Source organism: Petromyzon marinus, chromosome 38, assembly GCF_048934315.1.
Source record: "Petromyzon marinus isolate PM22_M1 ecotype Great Lakes invasive population chromosome 38, UKy_Petmar_22M1.pri1.0, whole genome shotgun sequence".
NCBI classification, from domain to species: Eukaryota; Metazoa; Chordata; class Hyperoartia; order Petromyzontiformes; family Petromyzontidae; genus Petromyzon; species Petromyzon marinus.
Genome location: NC_133704.1, coordinates 10166703 through 10185351, shown reverse-complemented (window position 1 = coordinate 10185351; position 18649 = coordinate 10166703). Strand labels below are relative to the sequence as shown.

The following is an 18649-nucleotide window of genomic DNA, read 5'->3' as shown; positions in this document are numbered from 1 at the left end:
TTGTTTCATAAGCCCCAATTTGATGTGCAGTGGTGGCATCAGCACCTTCCGGGGGTCCACCAGTGGCTCTCAATTTACGTTGTTCCTCCCCACAGAGAACTCGGTCTGCTGTGGTCAGTCCTGCCTGTGGTAGTGCGCCTTGGTGTCCCTGCTGTCCCAAAGGCAAAGATAGCAGGGAAACTTGGTAAAACCGCCTTGGAGACCCATCAGGAATGCCACCATTTTGAAGTCTCCGATAACTTCCCAGTCGTACTCATCATACTTTAAGGCGTCCAGCAAGGTCTTGACGCTGTTGTAATCCTCTTTGAGGTGCACCGAGTGAGCCAGGGAAGAGACGGGTGCTTGTTACCATTATGGAGCAGCACGGCTTTGAGGCACCTGGATGAGCTGTCAATGAAGAGGCGTCACTCATTCTGGTTATAGACGATTCAATTGCCTCGAACAGACTGGTCACACTGTGGCACACGCAGAGCCCATCTTTACGGGTGAAGAAGCTGCAAAAAGGTTGGTGACGCTTCCTCTGATCTGCGAATTGCACACTTTTATCCAACAAGTTCCACTGCTTGAGCCTAGACGTCAAAAGCTCGGCATTGGACTCGGTGAGACCAAGATCTCTGATCAAGTCGTTGAGGTCTTTTTGGTTGGGGTAGTTGGGTTTCTCTCCTCAGCTCTACCTCTGAAATTGTCATCTGGATCTACAATGTCTTCCTCGCTCTCTGACTTGCTCTCTCTCTCTGAAGGAGTGGGTACGGGGAGCTCATGGCAGTGTGGCACCGGGGCAATGAAGGAAGGTCCCGATACGTGATAGCAGGTGCATTCTTGCCAGTCCGCCGTTTGGAAGGGTCCACCATGCAGAAGTAGCAGTTGCTTGAGTGATCAGTGGGTTCCCACCAAATTCTTGTGAAAGCGAATTTCATGGCTCTCTTTTCCCCGCTGTACCATCCTCCAAACATACATTTATTTCACCCATGACTAATGTGTAAGAGATTCTCGCAACATTTTTCAAATATATTTTTCTCAATAACATTGAAAATTGTAAAACATTTGAAAATGAAAAACGTTTACAATTAAACAAAATTGTATAACATAAAATTCCGAGCGACAATTGTCCATCTTACCTTCCAGAGTTTGTTTGCATTGCTCGCAGGTGAAATGAGGTGCCCAGGATTTGTCTTGATCCCCAACAGGCATGCCGATATATACCTTGGAGGCCTCACACATCTTAGCAGACGCTTCCACAGAGTACTTTTTTGCTCTTGTCTTGATAAATTGGCTGCAGACATAGCAAAATGCGTCTGCCGGATGCTTGCAGCCTCTTGATGCCATCTCAGAAAAATGCAGATATGTATCCACTTAGGCAGCTGGAACTAAACTGAACTGGTGGGCTTAAGGCCCCTGTACTTATACTATTATATTACTGGAAAGTTCTAGAATGTTCTAGAAGTTACTCCAAGTTTACTCAGCACTGAATCTATCTGGAATGTTCTGGAAAATAGGTAGATTTCTAATAATAGCCATTTTCTGTACTTTTGAGGCATAAGCAATTAGCAAATAACACGACCCAAGAACAAAAGCAAATAATTACAGTTTTATCGGTAAGGCCTGGGAAGATGTTACAGATCAATGTTCTAAACTCTTAACTCGCACAATGACAAGGCCGCTTAACCATTAACAGACTGTTGCACATTGTATCACGAGGTCTTTATAACGCCCACCGTCTATTTCTGGAACGGCCAGCATCATTGCAAACTCAAGGTAAAGCCGGGTGTGCATTTGTGATAACTGCATCACACTACGTTAAATTGTAATCATCAACGTATGCTTATCTCTGAGCACTCGTTTCAACAGTCTAGTAAGGGGTGTGGTCTTGTTGCTCATGCAAAATCTGGCTTTGTAACCGAGGTGAAAATCAGTCGTTTTTTGTCGAGTCGATGTCACCGTCCACAGGACGTTCTTTCAGTTAGCACATTTACTAAATGTACTCGAGCTGGATTGCCGGGTGAGGGGCCACAAGTGCAACTCCGACACCAGCGGTCTGGGCAAAAGCTCGGTAGGGGCTTCCCAGTTGTCCGGCCTTGCATCGTCACGTCCGACGGAACATGCGAAGGCGACCTTTGCTTGACTACCGTGGTGACAGCTGGCGATGCAGTCTGCACACCATTTGGTTCTTATAACCTGTATTGCACCCTGAGGTTAAGCACCACTGCTCTAGACCGACAGCCTTAGTTTAGAGGCCAGCTTTGTACTCCCCCGGTTAGGCCGTATGACGATCAGACCAAATCTGTGCTGCTCGTGAGCCCTCCGCCGCAGCATTAGACTGAACACGTAAAACGAAGTATTCGGAATATCTTTTGGATTGTTGACTTATCATCTACTTGTTTTAATGTTGTCAAGCAACACTTAGTTAATAACAACTGTATTGGCCTGATTCAGTTATTCTATTTTTCCGTATCTCAATGTGATGTGTTAAAAGTAGGCAAAACAACAACACACAATTGGCACATCAAACGCTCGTGCACGTGACGATACGTTTACCTGTAGAGTAGCAGAGGATCTTCACGTCACAAGTTTGGTCAGATCATTGTGGCCAACACCCGAAACATCAATTGGGATTAATTTTGGCTGCGAAAACCCATGTATGTGTATAAATAAATAACGTGAGAATCAGCGTACAGAATGCATAGTTTTTTTTAAACTCTAAATTGTATTTGAAAATAACAAGTCATCCATTTGGTGAAAGGCAATGTGCACGAGTGTGCTTGAATGTGACACGATAACAGCAAGTATTAGTGTAAAAGAAACATCGTAACATTTTTTTTTTACTAAAAAAGCTGGCTGATAACTTTTAACGACCAAAACCCGGACGAATTTTTTTTTTTTACCAATTGTACATAACTTAGTGATAAAGGACTAAAATTAATTGTCAACGTAGCAAATATATTTTTAAGCAAAACAGCCAATGGCAATTAAAAAGCGAGCGAAAATGGTGCATTTCGAGGACACCTCTGGCTTTGCAATAGGTCACAAACACTGCAGCCAATATTCACTCCGTCGCAGGCATATTCAAACCCCACGCCTGGCTCTGGGAAAACGTTTCCATCGCTGGTGGCCCTTGCTTGCTGCACACCCAACGCGCACCTGGAAAAAAAAACAGCTCTTTCTCCAGCGCCCGAAGTTTCGCGGGGTTCTTTTTTTTGTTTCCGCAAAAATCCGCCATGGCCAACGGGCACCTACCCCCCACCCCCCATGCGAAGATGTAAACTCTACCTCCTTGTCTTACGGAGACAACAAACAAAAACACCACCCAGTTTAAACCATGCTCACTTGATCTGTAGTTCTTGTTGTCCAGCAAAGGAGCGGGGCCGAGGTTAATTTCCAAATGTCGTTTTAGGCAGTGGCCGTTCCTTTCTTTGCTAGGGCCGATTGCTCAAAAGCGATGAAGAGCCATTTGTCAGAAACGCCACGTGTAATGAGTTTTTTTTTCCCCTTCTCAAGGCCACAGTGTTTCTTGTCGAATGTGTCGAGATCTTTAAAGTCAGGGGAGTCTGCTGTGACAATGGTCAGTGGTTGGTGTACATTATATTATTATAAAATACATACATGAACAAAATATATACTATATATTTAGACATATAAGCAATGCCACGCTAATGAAAATATTGCCTGTACAGGCAATGAACAGACACTTGTACACACACACATTCGACCCAGCTGAAGTTCTGAACCTGCCAAGGGCGCAACCTGCAGTGTAGAGGCCGACTGAAATTCGGTTTCGGCGCCCAAAGTTGGCAAATTGCCTATTTCGGCATAGTTTCGTTTTCGGCCGAAGTAAATTTTTTACTTTCGGTTTCGGCCGAAACCAGAAATTCACTTTCGGTCGGCCTCTACTGCAGTGTAAGAACCTGACTGTAAGGACTCGCACAGAGGCAGGCCCCTACTCGTTTAAAAACACCACCACCGAGCCACAACAATTAATAATAAAAAAATAGGAAGCACTCGGAAACGGTAACAAGAACACTGCCGCGCAGCAAGGTGTTAACGTAGCGCGTAACAACCGAGCATCCGAACGACAATGAAGTTTCCTAGACGGGATGATCGATATGGCAAGGGCTGTTCGCACAGCATTGGGGGGGGGGAGGGGAATCTCTTGCTCACAAGCCGTTTTTGTTCTCGTTTCACTCGTCACATTTCAACGTCAAAAGAAGCGTCGACACATGCAACTTGGTGAACAATAAAAAGGACACCGATGCATCGTGGGTAATTTGCCGTTGACGCCACTGCATTAGCCTTCGGCTAAACCCCAACAAAAATAGCGCAAATACAAAACGACGTTTTAGAAATGGTGCATAAAACTTTTTAAAGTGTTAAAGTTTCACCCGATGACAACAATACCAAGATTTTGAGACCACAGTCCTCATGCGCCACCCAACGGAGGTGTGCGTGGAGTTCTCCGTAAATTTACTGCATCGTGTCCGGAGTGGCCAAGCCAAGACACACCACACACACGTGCGTGTGTGACACGCCCAATGATAGTTTTGATAATCATGAGCGGGCTTGGCTCTGGGTGAAAGGCTGAGAGTTGACAACCCACTCGCAGCAGCAGCAGGTAGCCCTCTAGCCCCAACACCACACTCTCCCACTGACACATCCTGGGGATAGATATTGCCTTTGATGAGCAGATGCACGGTGAACGTGTTTGAGTGCAGGGTCGCGCACCCGTCAGTGTTTCTGCAAAAACACATTTTCAAGAGGTAACAGTTCATAATTAACGTTGTACACTCAATAGACCAAATGCTAAATTCAGGCATAACAGCAAAACGGATGCCCGCTTTACTGAACATTCGCATTCTAAATACATCCGTAGCAAAAGCATTAATAACAAATAAAAGTTCATTTTCAATCTTGCATGCGTAATGGTCACTTGACGATACACGCTCCCATCAATGAAGACACCATTTCAGTGGCCAGAACTCGGGAAACTTGGCCGATGCATGCTTAATTTAAAAGGGGTAAAAGCGTAAGATCGAACGAGGTTGGGTGGGGGGCAGAACGCGAGGGGTAAAAGCGTTAATGGAAAACCACCAACAAGCGCGGTCGGATCTCCCCCACACCACACACGGCGGGGGGGTGAACTTTTTAGGTGGGAGAGAGACAACGGTCGAGGCGGCGATGCTTTGAGGGTTGTGCCGTGGGGACTCATGGGGGTGGTGATCGGTGTGTGTGTGGAGGAGGCTCGTGAAGGACGCTGCTGAGCGGTTGGGAGGCAGTCGCCCTCCAGCAGCAACAACTGAGGGCAGAGGAGAGACGCTCACAAGGAGCGGAGCGCCGGGCGGCCAAAATGCAGCAAAAGCTGGCACAGTCGGGGGGTACCGGCCGATGCATCTTCTGGTCATCTCAGCCAACCCATGGCACCTGGGTCTGTCCCGTGACCTCCTCCTGTCAGCGAGCCTTCGACACGTCACGTGACCTCAAAGTGCACCCAGCCTGGCACGGGCGCCGTGGTGACGTCACCGTCACTTAACAGCGAATGGCGGCTGTTGGTATTGGTGTGTGCGTGTGGATTGCCCTGGTGGGGGGCATGTAGCAGAGATGTTGTCAGGGGGAGAGTGTGGGGGCGGTGATGCCTAGCATGACGTACAAAAGGCGCATTTAATATCAGCTTAATTAGTCATTATAGACGAGGGACTCAACCCCCCCCCCCCCCCCCGCATTGGCTAAATTCTCCAAGTGCTAGGCACTGGAATGGTGTTCTAAAGTCGATGATCAGTGCTTGTCGGTGACCACTGTATGGATAAACGAAGCATAATTAGCATTTTGTAAAAGTCGCGTAACAAATGTTTAACATTTTTGCTTGTTCGAACACTGGCTTCACGGAAACGCAAAGTTAAATGTGGCCAAGCCACCACTCACTCTTCCACGACCTGGCCCAGCAAAAAAAAAAAAATCCTTACACGAATCAAATGCCGAGTGGCAGTCGGCGAGGCCATCAGGGTGCCCTGGGGGCAAGTGGCCTCTCGAGCCCTGAGGACATGAGGCCACCATGCAGTTTAAAACTAAGGACCAAGAGACTCGATATCAGGCAGGTGGCATACACAGTAAAGCCTTGGAGTGCGAGCATAATTCGTTCCGGAAACGTGTTTGTAATCCAAAGCACTCGTATATCAGTCGTGATCACGTGACGCTCGGTGGACAAAGCGTCGACGTGCTGCTCATATTGGCAAGACCTCGCTCGTTTATCAACAAAAATATTTACTTACATTTTTTGCTCGTCTTGCAAAACACTCGCGCAGACCAAGTTACTCGCAATCCAAGGTTTTACCGTATTGGAATAGATGTCAGGTCAATGCAGCCAATAATAAATTGGGTCCTTTACCTGCGTGATCCGTTACATTGGATAACCAAGTGAAGCACGGCGTCAGGTTTCCAGGCCCATGTCTGGAACGTGCCACTGCATTGTCATCAAAAGAACAATGCCTTAACAAGGGTAAATACACGAATTATTTGTTTCAACAATGATCCCTTTGTTGTGGACTACTTCCGATGATATTGGTTTTATTATTTGAAGTTTACAAGGAAAAAAAAAAGTCTCATTCAGACCAAGCTGTCGATACACTTCACACAACGAGCCAGGAAGGTCTGGTGACATCGGAACAAACAAAACGCATTCCAGACAGAAGGGAGTTCGTCGTCTTGTTCTGGTGCCTGACGCCAATTTGATATTTGCTTGGACAAGACAAAGTGGTCTCGTGTTTCCTGGGCCTTGAGCCTTACATCAGAAATAGTAACCGTGGCATTGAAGAGGCTGCGACTTTGCTTTATGCAATCTCCTCGAGCTTTTGGCGTTAAGCAGCTTCACGCCTTGGACCGCGTGCCAGATGTCTCAAATCCTTTCCTGAGCCTTCACCTTGATAAGGAGCCTCCCCCGCTTACTCTAGTCCTTGAAGTAAATGCCCCCCCTTACTCCTCCTTTAACTACATTCCGACAACACCAGAATTTAAAAAATAAATATGCAGCAAGTGAGACGCAAACGGAGAATTAGCACTCGTGAAAAAAAACCACGGCACCCTTTGGCAACTACAGTTGTCAACGGAAGATGATCATTTGTTGAGGTGTATTTGCAAGTAAAACATCGTTTTTGATGTAGGATTTGACATCGCTTCGCCAATTCTGAATTAAAATTACAAATTAAGTCTCGAAACATCCACTATCCAAGGAGATGCTGGCATCTACAGACATTAACAGGCAAAATAAAATGCATCGTCCGATTGCATGAAAACTGGCCCTATAATAGTGAGGACACAAGCCACTACGCTACCCCAACATGGCACACACATGGCATGGCACAAACATGCTGTTCCAGTCTGGTATGTTTCTTTTCTGACATTTTGTTTCACTGTTACGGATGACCTGCAGGTCACTGACAGACAGGTGGATGCGATGCCTGTATGCGTTTAAATTCAATGTGCATGGATAGGAAAGTGATGGAAAAAAAATCTATCGGCCGTCTGAATTAATATTTTTGCGTAGGTACAGACACCCTCTGCCTCCATACATGCCTCTTTTTTTAAAAATAACTTTTATCATTGGGGAATATGTAATTTATTATAGCCGATTAAATAAAATATTAACTTTCATCACCAGCATTAACTTCACTATTAAAATTGTTTCAGTATATTATCATTAGTTTTTTTGCTTCAATTTATTTTGAAATGATGCTGCAAAATTATGTCTTGAAGGCTCCTACAAAGAGAATGATTTCGAATACTTTACCCATAATGTGACCCGTGCAAAAATGCTGGTATAAGTTTGCTTCATGTCGAGAGCAGGGGTGTGGGGGGGGGTTAACGGATGATAATGGGTGGTGGGGACAGTCCACACGTGAAGATGGTGTTGCAGGCCACCTTACAATGCCTGCTGCCCTCCGAGCCGGAGCATTTTGTTGCGAAGAGTGCACGACAGCTGGTTAAGCAGTTCACGATGTTGCCCGTCTATCCAGTACATATCAACCGCCACGTCGTCACTACGGCCATGGCCGCCGCCGCCGCCACCCGCAGGCACCATCCTGCTCTCATCCCGCACAACCACCTGGCATTTGAGCACGAATCCACCCGGCGGCGTTCCCTGCGGCGCCCCACTTACGCCGACCGCCTTTTCGCCGACGCTCAAGTCCGCCGCGTCGTCACTTGCGGCGACGCGGCCTTCCCTTGGTTCGTTGGCCTCCGTGAGCTTCCAAGCAGCCATGCATTTCCCATTCTTGTGCGGCTCCGTCCCACCATCCCTCGAGGACCCCTGACCACTGCTCTGCTCGTCCTGGTCTGGCTGCTGTGCCGACAACAGTTGTGGTGGTGGTGGTTGCGGCGATGTTGACGAGGGTGCTTTTGGATCAGATTCGTCGGAACTGCTGTGTTTTGCGGGCGAGCGGCTGTCTTGTTTGAGTGTCGGGGCCTGCGTGGAACAGCTCTCGGGGGGCTCCGGCGCATCGTTGGTCTGCAGCGACTGCCGGCGTTTGCGACGCAAGTGGATCCACGTGTTCTCTGGAGCCGTGAGCATGAGGCTGACTTCACCCGTCCCGCACGGCACACGTCTGTGTTGCACCTGAGCACACCGGAAGCATTTTCTTTACCAGATTTTAAATATCACCGGAAGAGATCGTTTAAAATAAAATGAAAATTGTCCAAATGAAAGATCCATCGCTGCAACCACTTTTCAACTCTCTTTTAGGGTACTGGATATTCTATGCGGGCAGTACACCAACTACAGAGTCAGTATCAAACAAAGTTGAGGGTTAAAAATCCAGCAGCTGTCTGAACATATATGCTGCACATTAGTGAGTTGTGCACATCACGACGAGCCCAGAACAGACGTACCTGAAACTTCCAAAATATTCAATATGCTAAAAAGGATGAATACTAATACGTTCGCCGACGACGACAAAAAAAAAACCCCGCAGGTTCAACACCCGGCGAACGACGTTACCTTCAACTCGGCGAGGAGCGTCTCGAGATGCACGGAGACACGCTCCACCGGACTAGGGGGCGGCACGTCGCGAGTGGGCAGCTGCTGCCCCGTGTCGCCGCCGGTGGCGGCGGCGGCGGCAACAAAGAACGTGATCGGCTTTTTCTGATTGTCCAGCTTCCGCCGCTTGGCGGGGGGTGACTGTGCGTGGGGACAGCAGCACGTAGCCACGATTAAACCTCGGCTTCGTGACCACGGGGTCACAAGGAACAACGACGTCGACGCACCTTGGCAAAACCGCCGTGCTTCCGCAGCAGGTCGCAACGGAGAGAACTCAAAATCCACACGCAAAAAATGACAGCTGAAATGTGAGCAAAGAGATCCCCCAACAGCTCCACACCGGGGGGGGGGGGGGGGGGGGGTCCTGCCCTAGCGAATGTTCTCAACCCAAAGGGAGAACAAATAAAAGCTTGAGTGAGGGGGTGTGTGAAGGGGGAGGAGGAGGAGGAGGTGGGAAGGCTCTGACCGGCACAGCGAGGTTGTGGTGGAAGCTCCAGGCGAGGGCCCAACGCATAGTGCGACCTTGGCAGAATGTGGTGGTGGTTGTTCGTGGCACCTGCCCAAACAAAACACACAAGCATGACACGGAAAAAAAAAACACGTACAAACAAGCACACAATTACACGCACAAAACATGCACGCACACACGCAAACATCCACACAAGTTTAACACTTAGGCTTTCGCGACCAATAGTTTTTTGGGTTAGATCGCGTGAATGTACATGTGTCGTTAAGCGCGCCACCACCTGACAGCCAATTAGCAAGGTTTGTCACGTAAACAAAACATGCCAATTTGTTACTAGTACTACTAGTATGTAAGCAAAACATGCCAATTATTTACTAGTAGTACTAGCATGTTTGTTTACGTGACAGACCTTACTAATTGGCTTTTGGCCGGTTGGTGGCGCGTTTAACACCACATTTATATTTATGCCATCTAACACAAAAACATCTGGTAAGGATGCACACACATTAACAGAGATTTCCCCCCCACCGCCCACATTCAGCCTCTCACAAATGCTGCTGGGAATGCTGGACCAGGTTTAAAGCAAAGTGAACCATGGAAAGGCCCCAAATCAGTTCAGATATTGCTTTCCACCGACATTAACCGTGGCCACACACACATGCAATGATTAAGAGAAGATTAACTTTTAGGAGGTGTTCTTAGTGAACGCACCTTTTGTCGTGCCAGTATCGTAGCACAGCCAGATCTCAAATTGGCTCTGCCTGCGCAGAGATTCCATACAAAGTGCGCCTGCGGGTGTGCATTCGCGACCTCACCAGGGGCAGCGTATGGACTGGCGAACCCATAGGCAATTGTTTAAGCAAAATCCCCTAAGTGCAAATATCAACACAATGTGCACGTAAAGCTCCCACCACACCACGTTTTTCACCAGATCCTCCCTGCTAAAAAGAAATTTTGCAATGGTGGCCTTTCTCACCCGCCGCAAAGGATTTGACGGATCGATTGAAACCAACAACCTTAGAGTGAAAATATTTAAATGAAAAAACACACACACGAGAATTAAATACTTGGGCCTAATTTTCGCGAGAGAAGTGCGTCCAAATGTACACTGCCACTTGATTAGGCGTCGACTTCTACTGGTTCACGATTGATTAATTTGTCGATTAAAACTGATTATTACACTTATGATACAAGCATCAATTAACTAAATTTTACGATTGTTACAATTAGACTAAGGGAGCAATAAAAAAAAGAAGACTGTACGAACAAAATAGGTCATATGAGAATACAAATGACCCTTAAATTATGAAAATTCATTGAATCGCCGCTGGAGAAGGGGGTCAAACCAGTACATGCCTTACAACAACTGCCATTCGTCATTACGTGGTGATGACATCACCATGGCGCTTGTGCCAGGCTATGTGCACTTTGAGGCCACGTGAAGTGTCGAAGGCTCGTTGACAGGCGGTCACGGGACAGACCTAGGTGCCATGGGTTGGCTGAGATGACCAGAAGATTCATCAGCCAATGCATGCCTTGCGACCACACCGACAGCCATTCACACACTAAAAGGCTACGAAGCGAACCGCTTGTGGGGCCCAGCCACCTAACAACAGATTTTAAAATATCCCCGAGTGTGACGACGCGGCAGAGAGAGAGAGCTTCCTTATCTCGCTGCATCCCCCCATTATTGATTTTGTCACTCTGCCTCCGTGCGCCCGCGAGTCGTCTGGCCATCGGTGCTGTTCGCCACTTTTGCAAACCAAAATCACAACTGGGGTAAAATTCCGATCGCAATCGAAGCCGGTCAACATGGCACGGCTACAGAATGGAGTAACAGTGCTCAAATCAAAATTGGAGTAACAGCGTCAAGGATATTGCGTGTGCTGTAAAGTATATCGTTGTCTGGCCGTTATGGCAATTTTACACAGAGGAATCTCCCACAGGCTTCGTTAAGGGTGTCTAGAATTATGAGAAAAGTCGGGAATTTTATGAAATGTAGTCGTGGTAACCGTAGGATTTATTATTTATGTAAATAGTAATGATTCAATAATGAATAAATCTCAAAGTGGTGAAATTGGTTGTGGAATTGTACACAGAGGGATGTCCCGCAAGCTTCGTTAAAGGTGTCCACAGCATTGTCAAGCATTTAGGAACGCAGGTAATGTAACAAATGAATACATTACTCTGAATTTAGCCTATACACTGGCATACGATCATATAAACCATGTGATGAGTGCTATAAGATATTTAACACTGGCACTAATCTTTGAGTTATGCCTAACCTTCAAAAATCCTGCAAAAAACCCATTCCGGGCTACGGGGCTGGGAATTGGCTTTGACTCAGATGAGGACAGGAGCAACCTTCACAAGACTCACACAGGGGCTATCAATAGCGCATGCAGTGACTTGCAACCAGAGCAATCAAAAGCCGCATTAAAACTGATTCTCATAACTTTGCTTTAGATTAACTATTCACAGAGGCAATTTGACAAGACGGATGCAATAACACCGCAATCGTAACAGTTCACGCACACTGCCAGGTTTGAAGAAAGGATTGTGCTGTTTTTTGCACCCTTGAATAGAATTCCACATCAATTTCTTAATATCCTCATTGTAAATGTGTTCACGAGCAAGGCCGATTTAAGAAAAGGTTTCTCGAACACCGACAACATCCGTATTTTAAATCAGATTTTGATAGAAGGGGGGGGCGGGGGGGGGAAAGCAGAGAAAATTTCACAAATACCTACACAGCTTGTGTAGCGTGAGAAAACTAAACAGCCAAACCTCAGCTGCGAGAGACGTCTCTGCTCTAGACGAAATGAGCACAGGCAGTGGGCCGCAGCATTAGCCAGAGAGGTAGAAGCTAATTACAGGCAAAAAACATGGTACGTAACGTTTTGACTTAAAACTTTCGTGACTGCGGGAATTCAAATTCTTTGGCTCTTTCGGTAAAGTCACGTTAATTGTAAAAATAAGAATAAAATTTTTAAAAAGTGAATAGAATAAAGTGAACGGTATGTGACTTCAAAAAATCAAGGTGAAGAAGTAGCCAACTTTCGACCGACTATGCCGAAATCAGCCGGAACGCACCCAAATCCCATCAGACCGCGGAAGCCGAGCAGGGTTGAGAGCCTGGATCGTGCTTGGATGGGGGAACACCATGCACAGATTGTAGTAGGGCTTGCCGGGCTACGCTGTAAGGCAGCAGGTGATAGTGCAGCAAAATCCAGCGCTGTACCGTGCTTCTATGCTATTGCGTCGATGCTGCCCACCTTCACCAACCAGCACGGACCAGCGTGGTGAAGCAAAGTTAAACAAACCCCCAAAATAATCCCACACAGAATGGGCAGGGCCGCATCCAGGAGTGGATTGAAAACCACGTGTCTACATGTGGGTCAGCAAAATATGCAAATTCCAAGAGGAACAACGGGACAAAATGGATATGCCCACTTTCATTGATTCAATTACGAGCACAGTACTAGATAGGCCATTGAAAGTGAGGGAAAGGTTAAAAAGCAGAGAACAAATTAGGTGAAAGCACACAATATTAAAAGGATAAATATCCAGAGCAATCAGAGAATGCAACACGTGCACGATTAAAGATGTCATAAGCAAGCAACTGGGGACATGAAAGAAGCAAAAAGGTAGATTGGCAATTGATAAATGTGAGCCCTTGGAGAAGAAGATGAAAGCGTAACACATGACAGAGATGGAAGCTTAAATTTAGCGAAGGAATGTTCTGCATATCTATTTCACCACATCATCAGCCAAGATCGATCCACTGCTGCACGATGGCCCCCCGAAAGCCATCGCCATCCCTCACAGTCCTGCAAAATGCAGATCTCTATTCCAAAATAATTCACGCATCCCAGGCAAAACACTGTTTTTCAGGCGAAGAGAAATCAGTTCCTGATGGTGCACTTGAGTCAGAGCTCCTGGTGCCAAAAGCGCCCAATGAACTACGGAGCGGTGCAGCCTTGAAACTGCACAGCACGACAAAAAGGACCACATGGATCGGAGGCCTTTCAAAATGTTTTTTTTTTAAATCTGTACATCACTTTGAATGGCATCCTTTGCACGAAATAATGCTATAGAAATAAAGACTTCATTGATTTATTGATATGCAAAAAGTGCACGGGCTTGGGTAGGCCACATGGCTAGAAAGGACGATTCCCGTTGGTCGATACTAAAAGATGGGAGTGGCGGCCAAAGGGGGGGGGGGAAATCTAAAACCTCTGTGGGGGACATCCTCAATGCAATGATAAAGCAGTGAGAGGCGGGCAGGAGCTGGATGCACCGGCGTATCACAAGATCAGGGAGGCCTTCATCCAACAGTAGATGGATCACGGCCAATGGTTATGGTGAAGTAGAATGGGGCGATTGAAAAAAGGGCATGAAGAGACTTCTAAAGGGTGCAGAGCAGCTGGTGGTCACAGTTTGATTTCTCATATCCCTCAGCAGGCTCCTATCGAAGTGCAGCTGCCTCTGCCCTTACCTGCACTACCCCCCCCCCTCCTCGCCCCCCCCCACCCACCCCCGTGACAGCCACCAACAATGACACGGCCCTGGTCGCCAAATCTATACTTTATGTACGAATTGATTTTGCTCTTAGGGAGTACGGCCTAAAGAACAACAGCAGCGCGTTCCGTCGTGTGCAGCAATTATCATATATGCTGCGTGACACATTGGGTCTTTAATGCTCAATTCAAACTTGGAATAATAATGAAAGCACGGGCAGGTAAAGTAAGGAGGCGTGAGACTGTTCCATGTGTTGTGTGCAATACTTGCGGTTGCATCCAGCGATGGTAACCGCCCGAGCGTTTAAGGAAAAAACTAATCTTCGTTTGGCCGCGCTGCTGGATGAAATTACGATCAAATAGACGCGTGTTTTTTTTTAATTTGTGCGCGATTGCAATGCCAGAGCTCGGCAAAGATAAAGTTCTTAAAGGGTTCTGCAATCGCGTAAAATGTGCGAGACAAGCGGCAGAGCGATGACTCGAGAGCACGTCCGTCTTTGGGCAGTAGCGTGAGGACAACAAAGCGGTAATGAGAGCAACCCGCCGGAGAGCGGACCGCAGATAGGCGATGCAAATGAGGTGCTTAACGAATGAAGACAACACTTGTTATTCTGCGCATTTTTTTTTTTAAACACTCACCCCACATCTCCGCAGCTCCTCCTTCAACGGCGCCAGACTGCACTTTTTACCCAGCATGCACGTGTACCACCTGGGTATAAAAGAGAGACGGGAGAGTGCACTCTAAAAATCAGCGGGGTTGCTGGCCGCACATTTCACCCGACACGCGCGACACCTCCAACAAATGCACAAAGACCGCTGGCGCAATTCGCAGAACGCGCTGGCGACATCTCGCCTGGCGCCGACGTGCAGCACCTGCGGTTCCACACGGACGCGACAGTGCACTCTCCCAGCAGGGAGCCGTCTATGTTGGGCAGATTTATGCCCTGCTCAATTGAACTGCTTCGCTTACAGAGTTCGCCCCACGCTGTTCGGAGCACTCGCGATAGCGTACGGACCGGGAACGTGGACACCGACAAGGAAGATGCATTCAAAGCTTAAGCGTCCAAGGAAGCTTCGAATTATACCGAGACGCAGAAAGAGGTGCACGTGAATCGGAGAACAAATGCAAATTAACATACATTTATTGTTAAGGTTAGTAAATGGGCCTGGGCAGGGAACATTACTGGATGGGATATGCTGGCCAATGGATGAAACTGGCGATTGAATAACAGCCAATGGAAAGAACGTGCCCAAGATGATGCCCATCACAGAGACCGATGGGGTCAGCTCGTGCGCACGAGTGAGATGGATCGTGGCTTGGCAGGACCGCGAGGGGGGATGCCGTCGGCACGGCGAGGACCTTTATCCAGCAGTGGGTGTAGCATCTCTGATGATGACAATGATGGTGGTGTTCATCGATGTATCGCACCTAAACCGTCAAGCTGAAGTGGCATCAGCTGCTGCACGCGAGCCGATTTCATTGCTCCACCTCTGCGGTGGATATCCTTTGGGGCGAGTTTGCGCCTTTCGCTGTCACTCGTTTGTTAGCCTCGATCACTCGCCGTCATCCCGTCCAACGACTTGTCTTCGCGGCCAACATAACGTCTCTGACTTGCGAATGTTTTCCCCTCTTACAAATGTACGCTTTCTAGCATGGCCGACGACATCTGTAGCTATGCATGGCTGAGAATGTGCTCCCCCCCCCCCCCCCGTGAATCAGCGGCGCCAGGGGTACAAACATTGAGCGCGGGCAAGTGTCGCGTTCTTCACACAGTGGTAAGTGGCGGAGTGTGAGATACGCGGGGGGAGAGGAGGGGTGGGCGGTATGGTGTGGCAAACCGCACGATTCTGTGGCCTTTTGGCAAGATCTTTAGTTAAGGGGGGGGGGGGGGGGGGCAGTGACCCTGCTGTGTATAAAAGACACTGAAAATGACACTCAGCAGGTAGGGGGGAAAACAATAAACAAAGGTCGGTGTTTGTTGAAATGTATCAGCGATAAAACGACCAAGTCACTGTCGTCAAGCAACAAATTTGGCCATTTCTCCACCGAATTTTGGCAGAAATGCAGTGCCCCCCACCCCCCCCCCCCCCAAAAGAACAATTCGGACTCTCGATTTGTGAGCAAAGCGCGGCGGGACGCTCGGGCGTAAAGGGCGCGAGATTAAAAGAAAAACGAATATTTGTTATTAACGGACAATGGACTATGCAAATTGACAATTGTAAAAAAAAAAGTAGATAGATTAAACAAGTGCAAGAAAGAGGCAATACACCTGAGGGTTCAGGGGCAGAACGAGGAAATCCACAGCAAGATAATGTCACGTTGCCCGTGCGGCGCGGGGGGGGGGGGTGGGAGCGGGGCGGCTGCGTGCAATGCCGAGCAGCCTGCGGATTGACGCGACGGGGGGGGGGGATTCGGAGTGGGTAGTGGGGGGGAGGCAACTGTCTAGAAGGTGGGGGGGGGCGGTGGTGGGGAGGGCTCCTCCAGACGCCGTCTGCATAATCCGGTCACCAGCCATAGCCCCGCTGTGCCACGTCAGCCGTCACAGCTGCGTCCGTCTCTTTTATTATTTTATTTCTTTAATTAAAAGCTTCCCGCCTTTGGCGCTTTATAATGGCCACCGCGTTAACCCCTTAAAAAAAAACCCATCTCGACATCCCTGACCCCAGCTCACGCCACGCACGCCGCTTTGCCGATTGACCCGTGCACCAACATGCAGCGCGGTGTGCTCAACGGAAAGGCTGCTGGGACAGAGTCCAGGGGTGCAATTCCCACAGCTGCCAGATAAAATTTTGAAGTGGATTTACCCCGCCGCTGTTGCAATGCAAGCAACTACAGATCCCGTGTCATTGTCTGCCAGGGTTGGACGTGTTTTCTGAACAAAAGGCAACTTTCTTCAGGCGAACGGGGAGCTTGAGATATTTTCATTGACTAGATTCGTCCTCTCGGCACTCGGCAGCACACCGTCCCTTGGTTGTTTTTGTCGACCGTGGATTCATAGGCAAACGTATTTTTCAATGTTAAAATGTGTTCTCAAACGCCTTCACAATGGCCAAAAATGTATCAACTGCTATTTATACAAACACAATGCAGTGTACCGGCGTACTTGACCGGTGCACACACACACACACAAAGGTACCTACCAAATAACAAACGCAACTATTTCCCGCAAATGCAATGGCTCCCATCAGCGGATGAAGCATGTCGGAACGCCGTGCAGAATTCGTTATCCATCTGCCAATTTAATTCCCTGGCACCGACATGATGAACGTACCCCGGCTCTCCTTAACAAGAATACCGTCGCTTAAAAAGCTGCCCGAGGTGCTTCCGTGCTCCACATTCGGTTGGAACTTTTACGATTTCTCAATTGTAAGTGTGCCTTTCGAAGTAAAGCTTGAGGCACTCGACAACACTCAAGAAAAGGGTTTCTTATTTTCTTTTTGTATTACTGCTTTTATAATCTTTGCTTGGGAAAAAAAGTGACATTGAAATGTTAATGCATTTTTTGTAAAAAGAATGCCGTTGAAAACGTACGCGCATGTCTAGGGGGTTTATACCATTTATATGCGTGCACTCAAGACTTCATTGAACTGGCTGTGCCCTCAAACAAAAGACCCTGCACAAATATATATTTTAATTTGAATCCAGAATCGTGTTTCCTTCATGCACAGTAGCAATGGGAGAGCAGCGGACGTGTGGCACACGTGGCTGTCACAGAGCACGCTGGGTTTCAGACCGCAGGAAAGAAGCTCATTTAACGGCTGCGCTATTACGCATATCCGTTTAACAGAAGCGGCCAGCGCAGGAATGCGAGGAATACAGTCACGTGAGCACGTGTAACCAATCGTGATTTTGACTATTAGTGAAAGCCAGGATTCCACGCCTTTTGACGTTTTCCTTTGATGCAAAAATCAGCGATGGCAAGAGAAAAGCATATCCGTGTGCAGCATGGGAACACTCTTCTAGATACGAGCTGACCTCGTGAGGCTTTGGCTGAAGGGGGATTTCTCTGACAACTCTGGCTGCCGCCTGATACCGGTTGCAATTACGGGCGAAACGTCACTGTACTCGAATTGTCGATGTTGTGGGTTTACCTTCCAACACGTCGGGTGTGCTGAACTATCTCGTTCGACCTCCTTTGCCAGTACCAAAATATAATATGGTTTTTCCCCTTTTATCTGGCAACAAAACTGAAACCTTTTTACGAGGATTCATGTCTGCATTAACCACAATACTTGCAGTCAAAATGCAAACAAAAAACACACTATAATATATGCATTGCCCTTGAAACTGATTGGTCCACACCAGAGGCAGCTTTCTTTAGAGCCTCGTCTCAATTGGTGCTCGACCAGATGACGCCTTTTGGCCTTTTGGCGTCCTCTGGTCTAGCACCAATTGAGACGAGGCTCTAAAGAAAGCTGTCGCTGGTGTGGACCAATCAGTTTCAAGGACAATGCATCATATTATCAGTGTGTTTTTTTATAATCTTAGCTCTTTCGGTAAAGTCACGTTGAAGGGAAAAAATAAAATAATAAAATATATATAAACAATAAAAATTGTCACGACGTTTCGACCATAACACAAACGGTCATCATCAGGTGTGTCGGTTTGCATAAATTTATTTATTTTTAAACGGTGTATTTATTTAT

General features: G+C 47.5%; 1 protein-coding gene across 2 annotated transcripts in view; it reads right to left on the bottom strand.

The window, feature by feature from the left end:
• Positions 1 to 6516: 6516 nt before the first annotated feature.
• The window catches only part of METTL16 (methyltransferase 16, RNA N6-adenosine), a 47849-nt gene continuing 35716 nt past the window's right edge, over positions 6517 to 18649 (bottom strand). For both annotated transcript variants that reach the window (XM_032967637.2, XM_032967639.2), the window contains exons 7-10: positions 14642 to 14711; positions 9483 to 9572; positions 8978 to 9157; positions 6517 to 8596 (exon numbers count right to left, since the gene is read on the bottom strand). In XM_032967637.2, the coding sequence (XP_032823528.2) occupies positions 7904 to 8596; positions 8978 to 9157; positions 9483 to 9572; positions 14642 to 14711 (1033 nt within the window). In that variant the 3' untranslated portion in view covers positions 6517 to 7903. The remainder of the gene's footprint in view (positions 8597 to 8977; positions 9158 to 9482; positions 9573 to 14641; positions 14712 to 18649) is intronic.